This window comes from Streptopelia decaocto (genome assembly GCF_964273445.1).
Source record: "Streptopelia decaocto genome assembly, contig: HAP1_SCAFFOLD_1229, whole genome shotgun sequence".
Lineage (NCBI taxonomy): Eukaryota > Metazoa > Chordata > Aves > Columbiformes > Columbidae > Streptopelia > Streptopelia decaocto.
In genome coordinates, this window is record NW_028116034.1 from 1 (window position 1) to 12739 (window position 12739).

At 61.2% G+C, this 12739-nt stretch overlaps 1 protein-coding gene across 1 annotated transcript; it reads right to left on the reverse strand.

The window, feature by feature from the left end:
• Nucleotides 1-744: 744 nt before the first annotated feature.
• On the reverse strand, nt 745-9002 carry LOC309452430 (protein YIF1B-like). Its single transcript, XM_082077055.1, is given in 11 exon segments — nt 745-1022; nt 1025-1073; nt 1157-1250; nt 1324-1363; nt 1366-1478; nt 3605-3627; nt 3629-3663; nt 4663-4741; nt 4844-4948; nt 8630-8865; nt 8950-9002. Coding segments are annotated over 11 exon segments (906 nt in total). The 5' UTR covers nt 8978-9002; the 3' UTR covers nt 745-918.
• Nucleotides 9003-12739: the final 3737 nt, after the last annotated feature.

The following is a 12739-nucleotide window of genomic DNA, read 5'->3' on the forward strand; positions in this document are numbered from 1 at the left end:
GCCCCCGAAAAATGGGACAAACCCCCCAAAAATGGGACAAACCCCCAAGAAAATGGGACCGACCCCCCCCAAAAAATCGGGGTGACCCCCCCAATGTGCGACCCCCCCCCAAAATGGGGTAACCCCCCCAAAAAATGGGGTAAGACCCCCCAAAAACGGTGACACAGATGCCACCAACTTGGTGTTTATTGAAGCGCCGAGCGCAAATTGGGGGGTTTGGGGGGTAAATTTGGGGTTGGGGTGAAATTTTGGGGTGCGGGGGGGTTAATTGGGGGGGGGGGAAGTGAATTTGGGGAGAATTTGGGGTGCAGGGGGGTCCCCAAAAGCTGTTCCCCCCCCACAACCACTTGTTGCTGCAGCACAAGCGACACAACTGGACATGGAGGGACATCCCCCCCCAAAATAAAACACTCAAAAATGGGTAAAACCCCCCCAAAAAATTGGGGGTGACCCCCCCAAAATATTGGGGTGACCCCCCCAAAGTGTCCTCCCCCCCCAAAAATGGGGTAAAACCCTAAAAATAAGGTGAAACCCCCCAAAAATGCAACACAAACTCAAAGCCCAAGTGACCCTGGGATGGGGAGGGATGCCCCATTAAAATTGGGGTAAGCCCCCCCAAAAACAACAACAAAATATTGGGGTGACCCCCCCAAAATATTGGGGTGACCCCCCCAACACGCCCCACCCCCCAAATGGTGTAAACCCCCCCAAAAATACAGCGTAACACCCCCAAAAACCACGACGTGGACACCACTGGTGTTTATTGAACGCCAACCGGGTGTAGAATTTGGCGTTCGGGTGTAAAATTTGCTGTACGGGTGTAAAATTTGCGGTTCGGGTGTAAAATTTGGGGTGCGGTGTAAAACCTGGGGTGCGAGGGGGTGATTTGGGGTGTTGCCCCCCCCCCCCCCCCCATATTCACCGCAACAGGTGGTACGTCAACCAATACATGAAGAGCGGTTGTGCGGCCGCGATTGTCACCGTCAGGTACATGCGCAGCTGGTTTTTGGCGCCCCGCACAACACCCCCTCGGCCGCCGCCTCCGCCAGGAGCTTCAACCGCAACGTCCGGATCTATGGGGGGGTCAAATTAACACTTGTGACCCCCACTTTGTGATCAACACCCCCCGAAATTCAACGGAAATCGACGGTTTTACCATAAAAACGAAGATGCTGAGGCAACACCAGCTCAACACCGCGTAGTAACCGGCGCGGCCGAAAACGAGCCCGGCGATGAGGCCGATGATCATCCTGCGATCGCGGTGAGTTTAGGGGTGTCCCCCCCTTTTAATTTAACACCCCCCCCCCCCCAAAATGTGCTCACCCCACGTATTTATATCCGGCGAAGGCCACCAGGTCGATGGGGTGAGGTCGGTGGTGACGGTGACAACGTAGAGGCCGAAGATGATGGTGACGACCTCCAGGAGGAGCCAGGCAAGGGCTGAGCTGGCCTGGAGGCCCAGGCTGTCCGGGGAGAACCTGGGGACACCCCCGGTTAGTGTCACCCCCCCCGAATTTAGTGTCACCCCCAAAAATTTAGTGTCACTCCCAAAAATTTGGTGTCACCACAATAAAATGTAGTGTCACCCCCCAAAATCTGGTGTCACCCCAACGAAATCTGGTGTCACCCCCAATAAAATTGTCACCCTCAATAAAATTTAGTGTCACCCCCACAATATTTAGTGTCACCCCCATAAAATTTGGCATCACCCCAATAAAATTTACTGTCACCCCCACAAAATTTAGTGTCAACCCAATAGTGTCACCCCAACAAAATTTGGTGTCACCCCACGAAATTTGGCATCACCCCAATAAAATTTGGTGTCACCCCCCACAAAATTTGGTGTCAACCCAATAGTGTCACCTCAATAAAATTTGGTGTCACCCCCACGAAATTTTGTGTCAACCCAATAGTGTCACCCCAACAAAATTTAGTGTCACCCCAACAAAAATCTGTTGTCACCCCAACGAAATTTGGTGTCACCCCAATAAAATGTAGTGTCACCCCCCCAAATTTACTGTCACTCCACCAAAATGTAGTGTCACCCCAATGAAATCTGGTGTCACCCCAACGAAATCTGGTGTCACCCCAATAAATTGTCACCCTCAATAAAATTTAGTGTCACCCCACAATATTTAGTGTCACCCCCATAAAATTTGGCATCACCCCCAATAAAATTTACTGTCACCCCCACAAAATTTAGTGTCACCCCAATAGTGTCACCCCAACAAAATGTGGTGTCACCCCCAATAAAATTTGGTGTCACCCCCAATAAAATTTGGTGTCAACCCAACAGTGTCACCCCAATAAAATTTGGTGTCCCCCCAACAAAATTTGGTGTCACCCCCCCTCCCCCCGCCAAATATAGTGTCACCACAATAAAATGTAATGTCACCCCCCAAAATCTGGTGTCACCCCCCAAAATCTGGTGTCACCCCAACAAAATCTGGTGTCACCCCAACAAATTTACCATCACTCCACCAAAATTTAGTGTCACCCCAACGAAATATGGTGTCACCCAAAACAAAATTTGGCGTCACCCCCAATAAAATTTGGCGTCACCCCCAATAAAATTTGGCGTCAGCCCCCACAAATTTGGTGTCAGCCCCACAAATTTGGTGTCAACCCAATAGTGTCACCCCCACGAAATTTAGTGTCACACCAATAGTGTCACCCCAACAAAATTTGGTGTCACCCCCCACAAAATTTGGTGTCAACCCAATAGTGTCACCCCAATAAAATTTGGTGTCATCCCCAATAAAATTTGGTGTCACCCCCCACAAATTACTGTCACCCCCAATAAAATGTAGTGTCACCCCAACAAATTGACTGGCACTCCACCAAAATTTAGTGTCACCCCAATGAAATTTGGTGTCACCCCAACAAAAATCTGTTGTCACCCCAACGAAATTTGGTGTCACCCCAATAAAATGTAGTGTCACCCCCCCAAATTTACTGTCACTCCACCAAAATGTAGTGTCACCCCAATGAAATCTGGTGTCACCCCAACGAAATGTGGCGTCACCCCCAATAAAATTGTCACCCCACAAAATTTAGTGTCACCCCAACAAAATTTGGTGTCACCCCCAATAAAATTTGGTGTCACCCCCCACAAAATTTGGCGTCACCCCCCAACAAAATTTAGTATCAACCCAATAGTGTCACCCCGATAAAATTTGGTGTCACCCCCAATAAAATTTGGTGTCACCCCAACAAAATTCAGTGTCAGGCCAATAGTGTCACCCCAACAAAATTTGGTGTCACCCCCCACAAAATTTGGTGTCAACCCAATAATGTCACCCCAATAAAATCTGGTGTCACCCCTGACAAAATTTGCTCTCAACCCCCCAAAATTTAGTGTCACCCCCAACAAAATTTAGTGTCAACTCAATAGTGTCACCCCAACAAAATTTAGTGTCACCCCACTACATTTGGCATCACCCCCTGACAAAATTCAGTGTCAACCCAACAGTGTCACCCCAATAAAATTTAGTGTCACCCCCAACAAATTTAGTGTCACCTCCCACAGAATTAAAGGGGGGGGTTGACCCCCCCCTTAAGGCCCCTCCCCTATTTTTTGTCACCTTTTTGTCACTTTTGTCACCTGTTTTGGGTGCCGAGCGCCAAAACCGGCCACGAGGACGTAGGTGATAAAAGCCATGACTGCGGGGGGGGGACATAAAAGTGTCACTTTTTGGGGACATTGGGGTGGGGGAGGTCATGGGGGGGTGTTGGGGACAGGGTGGGACTTGGGGGTTTGGGGGGGCTGGTGGTAAAGGGGGGGTCACCAGGGGGATAGTTGGGGACAACGGGGGGTGTCTGGGGACACTGTGGGGGGGCAGGGGACATTGGGGACAAGGGGGGACACTGGGGGGGCCACAGGGTGGCACTTGGGGGTCCCATGGGGGGACATTGGGGACTATGGGGGGTCCCAGGGGGACACTGGGGGGACCCCATGGTGGCACTTGGGGGTCCTGGGGGGGGACATCGGGGACTATGGGGGGTCCCAGGGGGACACTGGGGGGGCCCCATGGTGGCACTTGTGGGTCCCATGGGGGGACATTGGGGACTATGGGGGGTCCCAGGGGGACACTGGGGGGGCCCCCATGGTGGCACTTGGGGGTCCCAGGGGGGGACCCCATTGGGGGGACATTGGGGACTATGGGGGGGTCCCAGAGGGGGACACTGGGGACTAGAGGGTCCCGGGGGGGGAGACACTGGGGGGACCCCATTGGGGGACAATGGGGACTACAGGGGGTCCCAGGGGGACACTGGGGGGCACAGGGTGGCACTTGGGGGTCCCAGGGGGACACTGGGGGGACCCCATGGGGAGGACATTGGGGACTAGGGGGGTCCCGGGGGGACACTGGGGGGACCCCATGGGGGGACATTGGGACTAGGGGGGTCCCGGGGGTAAACTGGGGGGGACCCCATTGGGGGGATATTGGGGACTAGGGGGGTCCCCACCCCCCAAGAACAAGGTGGGGAGGGGAGGGGGTGTCCCCAGACAGGGGGTGTCCCCAAGACCAGGGAGGAGGGGTGGTCCCCAAGGGACAAAGGGGGGTCCCCAAGAATAAGGGGGATCCCCAAGAACAAGGGGGGGTCCCCAAGAACAAGGGGGGGTCCCCAAGAACAAGGGGGGGTCCCCAAGGCACAACATACCCGGGATATAAAGATCAGGGGCATTCACATCGAACCGGGGGGCGACCGGCGCGTCCTGTTGGTACCGAACCTGCCAGTCCTGAAATTGGGGGGGGGGGGTGATGACACCATTAGGGACCCCCCCGTGTCCCCCCCCCCCCCCCCGTGTCCCCCCCCGCAGTGTCCCCGTCCCCCCTTTTACCTGATGCACGAAGGGAAACACGAGCAGCCCCAATTTCTTCCCCACGTAGACGGTGTCGACGGCGAAATAATATTTGAGCCGCCCCACCGGGATGAAACGGTTTATCTGGGGGGGGGGCGGGTGTTAAAACCCCCTCAGGCCTCCGGTAACGGGGTCCCCCCCCCGGGGTCCCCCCATGGGACCCCCAAGTGCCACCCTGGGACCCCCTAGTCCCCAGTGTCCCCCCCGGGACCCCCAAGTGCCACCCTGTGGCCCCCCCAGTGTCCCCCTGGGACCCCCCTAGTCCCCAATGTCCCCCCATGGGACCCCCACTTCCCCCCTGGGACCTCCTGTAGTCCCCAATGTCCCCCAATGGGGTCCCCCCAGTGTCCCCCTGGGACCCCCTAGTCCCCAGTGTCCCCCCCATGGGACCCCCAAGTGCCACCCAGTGGACCCCCAGTGTCCCCCTGTAGTCCCCAATGTCCCCCCAATGGGGTCCCCCCAGTTTCCCCCTGGGACCCCCCTAGTCCCCAGTGTCCCCCCATGGGACCCCCAAGTGCCACCCTGTGCCCCCCAATGGGGTCCCCACAGTGTCCCCCCAATGGGGTCCCCCCACTTTCCCCCCCTGGGACCCCCCTAGTCCCCAATGTCCCCCCATGGGACCCCCAAGTGCCACCCAGTGGACCCCCAGTGTCCCCCTGTAGTCCCCAATGTCCCCCCAATGGGGTCCCCCCAGTTTTCCCCCCTGGGACCCCCTAGTCCCCAATGTCCCCCCAATGGGGTCCCCCCACTTTCCCCCCCGGGACCCCCCTAGTACCCAATGTCCCCCCATGGGGTCCCCCCAGTGTCCCCCTGGGACCTCCCTAGTCCCCAATGTCCCCCCTCGGGACCCCAAGTGCCACCCTGTGGCCCCCCCAATGTCCCCCTCGGACCCCCTTAATCCCCAGTGTCCCCCCCCAGGACCCCCAAGTGCCACCCTGTGGCCCCCCAGTGTCCCCTCGGACCCCCCTAGTCCCAATGTCCCCCCAATGGGGTCCCCCCACTTTCCCCCCCTGGGACCCCCTTAGTCCCCAGTGTCCCCCATGTGCCACCCTGTGGACCCCCAGTGTCCCCTCCATGGGACCCCCCCCTAGTCCCCAGTGTCCCCCCAATGGGGTCCCCCCAGTGTCCCCCTGGGACCCCCCCAGTGTCCCCCTGTAGTCCCCAATGTCCCCCCAATGGGGTCCCCCAGTTTTCCCCACTGGGGACCCCCCTAGTCCCCAGTGTCCCCCCATGGGACCCCCAAGTGCCACCCTGTGCCCCCCAATGGGGTCCCCACAGTGTCCCCCTGGGACCCCCCTAGTCCCCAATGTCCCCCAATGGGGTCCCCACAGTGTCCCCCTGGGACCCCCTTAGTCCCCAGTGTCCCCCCCCTGGGACCCTCAAGTGCCACCCTGTGGCCCCCCCAGTGGCCCCCTGGGACCCCCTTAGTCCCCAATGTCCCCCCATGGGGTCCCCCCAGTGTCCCCCTGGGACCCCCTGTAGTCCCCAATGTCCCCCCCAATGGGGTCCCCCCCAGTTTTCCCCCCTGGGACCTCCTGTAGTCCCCAATGTCCCCCCATGGGGTCCCCCCAGTGTCCCCCTGGGACCCCCTAGTCCCCAGTGTCCCCCCCATGGGACCCCCAAGTGCCACCCAGTGGACCCCCAGTGTCCCCCTGTAGTCCCCAATGTCCCCCCAATGGGTCCCCCAGTTTTCCCCCTGGGACCCCCCTAGTCCCCAGTGTCCCCCCCATGGGACCCCCAAGTGCCACCCTGTGCCCCCCAATGGGTCCCCACAGTGTCCCCTGGGACCCCCCTAGTCCCCAATATCCCCCCATGGGACCCCCAAGTGCCACCCTGTGGCCCCCCCAGTGTCCCCCTCGGACCCCCTTAGTCCCCAGTGTCCCCCCCGGGACCCCCAAGTGCCACCCTGTGGGGGACATTGGGGACTAGGGGGGTCCCAGGGGGGAAACTGGGGGGACCCCATTGGGGGGACATTGGGGACAAGGGGGTCCCAGGGGGGAAACTGGGGGGAACCCCGCAGTCCCCAGTGTCCCCCCATGGACCCCAAGTGCCACCCTGTGGCCCCCCCAGTGTCCCCCTGGGACCCCCCCCTAGTCCTCAATGTCCCCCATGGGACCCCTTTAGTCCCAATGTCCCCCCATGGGACCCCCCAATGTCCCCCTGGGACCCCCCTAGTCCCCAATGTCCCCCATGGGACCCCCCAATGTCCCCCCATGGGACCCCCCAATGTCCCCCTGGGACCCCCCTAGTCCCCAATGTCCCCCCATGGGACCCCCCAATGTCCCCCTGGGACCCCCCAGGTCCCCAATGTCCCCCCATGGGACCCCCTTAGTCCCCAATGTCCCCCCATGGGACCCCCCAGTGTCCCCCATGGGACCCCAAGTGCCACCCTGTGGCCCCCCCAGTGTCCCCCTGTAGTCCCCAATGTCCCCCCAATGGGGTCCCCCCAGTTTTCCCCCCTGGGACCCCCCTAGTCCCCAGTGTCCCCCCCATGGGACCCCCAAGTGCCACCCTGTGGCCCCCCCAGTGTCCCCCTGGGACCCCCCCGAGTCCCCAATGTGGCCCCCCATGGGACCCCCCAGTGTCCCCCTGGGACCCCCCTGGTCCCCAATATCCCCCAATGGGGTCCCCACAGTGTCCCCCTGGGACCCCCCTAGTCCCCAATGTCCCCCCATGGGACCCCCAAGTGCCACCCTGTGGCCCCCCCAGTGTCCCCCTCGGACCCCCTTAGTCCCCAGTGTCCCCCCCCAGGACCCCCAAGTGCCACCCTGTGGCCCCCCCAGTGTCCCCCTCGGACCCCCCCTAGTCCCCAATGTCCCCCCATGGGACCCCCAAGTGCCACCCTGTGGACCCCCCTAGTCCCCCCCTAGTCCCCAATGTGGCCCCCCATGGGTCCCCCCAGTGTCCCCCTGGGACCCCCTGTAGTCCCCAATGTCCCCCCAATGGGGTCCCCCCAGTTTTCCCCCCTGGACCCCCCTAGTCCCCAATATCCCCCCAATGGGGTCCCCACAGTGTCCCCCTGGGACCCCTTAGTCCCCAGTGTCCCCCCCTGGGACCCACAAGTGCCACCCTGTGGTCCCCCCAGTGTCCCCCTGGGACCCCCTAGTCCCCAATGTCCCCCCATGGGACCCCCAAGTGCCACCCTGTGGCCCCCCAGTGTCCCCCCCGGGACCCCCAAGTGCCACCCTGGTGGGGGACATTGGGGACTAGGGGGGTCCCAGGGGGGGAAACTGGGGGGACCCCATTGGGTCGACATTGGGGACAAGGGGGGTCCCAGGGGGGGAAACTGGGGGGAACCCCCAGTGTCCCCCCCATGGGACCCCCAAGTGCCACCCTGTGGCCCCCCCAGTGTCCCCCTGGGACCCCCCCTAGTCCCCAATGTCCCCCCATGGGACCCCTTTAGTCCCCAATGTCCCCCCATGGGACCCCCCAATGTCCCCTGGGACCCCCCTAGTCCCCAATGTCCCCCATGGGACCCCCCAGTGTCCCCCTGGGACCCCCCAGGTCCCCAATGTCCCCCATGGGACCCCCTTAGTCCCCAATGTCCCCCATGGGACCCCCCAGTGTCCCCCATGGGACCCCCAAGTGCCACCCTGTGGCCCCCCCAGTGTCCCCCTGGACCCCCCCCTGGTCCCCAATGTCCCCCATAGGACCCCCCAGTGTCCCCCTTAGTCCCCAGTGCCCCCCCCCATGGGACCCCCAAGTGCCACCATGGGGCCCCCCATTGCCCCCCCCCCATTTTCCCCGCTCCCCCGTTCCACTCACGTTCCGATCCACCATATCGAGCCCTTGGCTGGCCAAGGAGCTCCCGTAGGCCACGGCCAAGCTGGACACGGGGAAAGCGGCTCCGGGCGGGAACGAGGAAGCGGCGGGAGGCGGCGGCGGGGACGCGAACCCGCGGCCCGGGGGGGACCCGCCGCTCCCCGCCGCGCTCGTATCATCGAATAACGGGTGAGGATCCGCCATCCGCGGGGCCGCCGCCGGGACGCGGCGCTTGGGGGCTGCGGGGGGAGAGGTTTAAAGTCCATTAATGGTATTTAAAGCTATTTAGATGGATTTATATCCCCCCGTTCCGCCGCCATTACGGTGCCGCGTCGTCCCGGCCGCCTCCATCGCTGCTGTGGTGGCTGCCACTTCCGCTTTGCGTCACGTGGTGGCGTCTCCGCCCACTCTGACTGGCTGGCCGCGCCCCGATGAGCGGAAGTAAAGGGGGGGGGGGGGGTGACGCCGTGCCCGCACGCAAAATGGCGGAGCCTGCCCGGGCCGGGCGTTGCTATGGCAACGGGAGAGGCCTAAGCGGGGCCTGCTGGGCCCCGCCTTGTCGCCAGGGCCGTGGTGGCCCCGTGGTGGCTCCATGGTGGCCCCAAGGATGTCCTCAGGGCCATGGTGGCCCCACGGTGTCCCCACGGTGTCCCCAGGGCCACGGTGTTCACATAGTGTCCCCAGGAATGTCCCCAGCGCCATGGTGTCCCCATAGTGTCCCCATGGTGTCCCCAGGGCCACAGTGTCATGGCCATAGGACTGGCCATAGGGCCATGGTGTCCCCATAGTGTCCCCAAGGGTGTCCCCAGGGTCATTGTGTCCCCATAGTGTCCCCATGGTGTCCCCAAGGGTGTCCCCAGGACCATGATGTCCCCATGGTGTTCCCAAGGCCCCAGTGTCCCCAAGATGTCCCCAAGGATGTCCCCAGGACCACAAGGTCCCTATGGTGTCCCCAAGGCCATAGTGTCCCCAAGGGTGTCCCCAGGGCCGTTGTGTCCCCATGGTGTCCCCATGGTGTCCCCATAGTGTCCTCAGGGATGTCCCCAGGGCCACGGTGTCCCCATGGTGTCCCCAGGGCCATGGGGTCCCCATAGTGTCCCCATGGTGTCCCCAAGGATGTCCCCAGGACCATGATGTCCCCATGGTGTTCCCAAGGCCCCAGTGTCCCCAAGATGTCCCCAAGGATGTCCCCAGGGCCACGAGGTCCCCATGGTGTCTTCAGGGCCATAGTGTCCCCAAGGATGTCCCCAGGACCATGATGTCCCCATGGTGTCCCCAAGATGTCCCCAAGGATGTCCCCAAGGATGTCCCCAAGGATGTCCCCAGGACCACGAGGTCCCCATGGTGTCTTCAGGGCCACAGTGTCCCCAAGGGTGTCCCCAGGGCAACGGTGGCCCCACGGTGTCCCCACGGTGTCCCCAGGGCCACAGTGTTCACATAGTGTCCCCAGGAATGTCCCCAGCGCCATGGTGTCCCCATAGTGTCCCCAAGGGTGTCCCCAGGGCCATGGTGTCCCCATAGTGTCCCCATGGTGTCCCCAGGGCCACAGTGTTCACATAGTGTCCCCAAGGGTGTCCCAAGGGCTTTTGTGTCCCCATAGTGTCCCCATGGTGTCCCCAAGGATGTCCCCAGGACCACAAGGTCCCTATGGTGTCCCCAAGGCCATAGTGTCCCCAAGGGTGTCCCCAGGGCCATGGTGTCCCCATAGTGTCCCCATGGTGTCCCCAGGGCCACAGTGTCATGGCCATAGGACTGGCCATAGGGCCATGGTGTCCCCATAGTGTCCCCAAGGGTGTCCCCAGGGTCGTGGTGTCCCCATAGTGTCCCCATGGTGTCCCCAAGGATGTCCCCAGGACCATGATGTCCCCATGGTGTCTCCAAGGCCCCAGTGTCCCCAAGATGTCCCCAAGGATGTCCCCAGGACCACAAGGTCCCTATGGTGTCGCCTGGGCCATAGTGTCCCCAAGGGTGTCCCTAGGGCCGTTGTGTCCCCATGGTGTCCCCATGGTGTCCCCATAGTGTACCCATGGTGTCCCCAGGGCCACAGTGTCATGGCCATAGGACTGGCCATAGGGCCATGGAGACCCCATAGTGTCCCCAAGGGTGTCCCCAGGGCCGTTGTGTCCCCATAGTGTCCCCATAGTGTCCTCAGGGATGTCCCCAGGGCCACGGTGTCCCCACGGTGTCCCCAGGGCCATGGTGTCCCCATAGTGTCCCCATGGTGTCCCAAGGGTGTCCCCAGGACCATGATGTCCCCATGGTGTTCCCAAGGCCCCAGTGTCCCCAAGATGTCCCCAAGGATGTCCCCAGGGCCACGAGGTCCCCATGGTGTCTTCAGGGCCATAGTGTCCCCAAGGATGTCCCCAGGACCATGATGTCCCCATGGTGTCCCCAAGGCCCCAGTGTCCCCAAGATGTCCCCAAGGATGTCCCCAAGGATGTCCCCAGGACCACGAGGTCCCCATGGTGTCTTCAGGGCCACAGTGTCCCCAAGGGTGTCCCCAGGGCCACGGTGACCCCACGGTGTCCCCATGGTGTCCCCAGGGCCACAGTGTTCACATAGTGTCCCCAGGAATGTCCCCAGCGCCATGGTGTCCCCATAGTGTCCCCAAGGGTGTCCCCAGGGCCATGGTGTCCCCATAGTGTCCTCAGGGATGTCCCCAGGGCCATGGTGTCCCCATGGTGTCCCCAGGGCCACAGTGTTCACATAGTGTCCCCAAGGGTGTCCCAAGGGCTGTTGTGTCCCCATAGTGTCCCCATGGTGTCCCCAAGGATGTCCCCAGGACCACAAGGTCCCCATGGTGTCTTCAGGGCCATAGTGTCCCCAAGGGTGTCCCCAGGGCCATGGTGTCCCCACGCTGTCCCCATGGTGTCCCCAGGGCCACGGTGTCCCCATGGTGTCCCCAAGGATGTCCCCACGGCCATGGTGTCCTCATAGTGTCCCCATATCTGTGTGTCCCCAAGGCTCTTTGTCCTCATGTCTGTGTCCCTAAGGGTCACCTTGTCCCCATGTCTCTGTGTCACCAAGGAATTCCTTGTCCCCATGTCTGTGTCCCCAAATGTCTCCTTGTCCCCAGGTCTTGGTGTCCCCAAGGCTCCTTGTCCCCATGTCTGTGTCCCTAAGGGTCTCCTTGTCCCCATGTCCTGGTGTCCCCATGGCTGTGTGTCACCAAAGCTTCTTGTCCCTGTGTCTCTGTGTCCCCATGTCTGGGTGTCCCCATGTCCGGTTGTCCCCATGTCTGTGTCCCTAAGGGTCATTTGTCCCCACGTCACTGTGTCCCCACGTCTCTGTGTCCCCATGTCCGTGTGTCCCCAAGGGTCTCCTTGTCCCCATGTCCTGGTGTCCCCATATCTGTGTCCCTAAGGGTCATCTTGTCCCCATGTCTGTGTGTCCCCATATCTGTGTGTCCCCAAGGGTCTCCTTGTCCCCATGTCTGTGTCCCCAAGGGTCTCCTTGTCCCCATGTCTGTGTCCCCAAGGGGCTCATTGTCCCCATGTCTCGGTGTCCCCAATGCTCCTTGTCCCCATGTCCTGGTGTCCCCATGTCTCCATGTCCCCATGTCTGTGTGTCCCCATGTCTGTGTCCCCAAATGTCTCCTTGTCCCCAAGTCTTGGTGTCCCCAAGGCTCCTTGTCCCCATGTCTGTGTCCCTAAGGGTCTCCTTGTCCCCATGTCCTGGTGTCCCCATGGCTGTGTCCCCATGGCTGTGTGTCACCAAAGCTTCTTGTCCCTGTGTCTCTGTGTCCCCATGTCTGGGTGTCCCCATGTCTGGTTGTCCCCATGTCTGTGTCCCTAAGGGTCATTTGTCCCCACGTCACTGTGTCCCCACGTCTCTGTGTCCCCATGTCCGTGTGTCCCCATGTCTGTGTGTCCCCAAGGGTCTCCTTGTCCCCATGTCTGTGTGTCCCCATGTCCTGGTGTCCCCATGTCTGTGTCCCTAAGGGTCATCTTGTCCCCATGTCTGTGTGTCCCCATATCTGGGTGTCCCCATGTCTCAGTGTCCCCATGTCTGTGTGTCCCCAAGGGCTCCATGTCCCCATGTCCGTGTGTCCCCAAGGGTCTCCTTGTCCCCATGTCTGTGTCCCTAAGGGTCATCTTGTCCCCATGTCTGTGT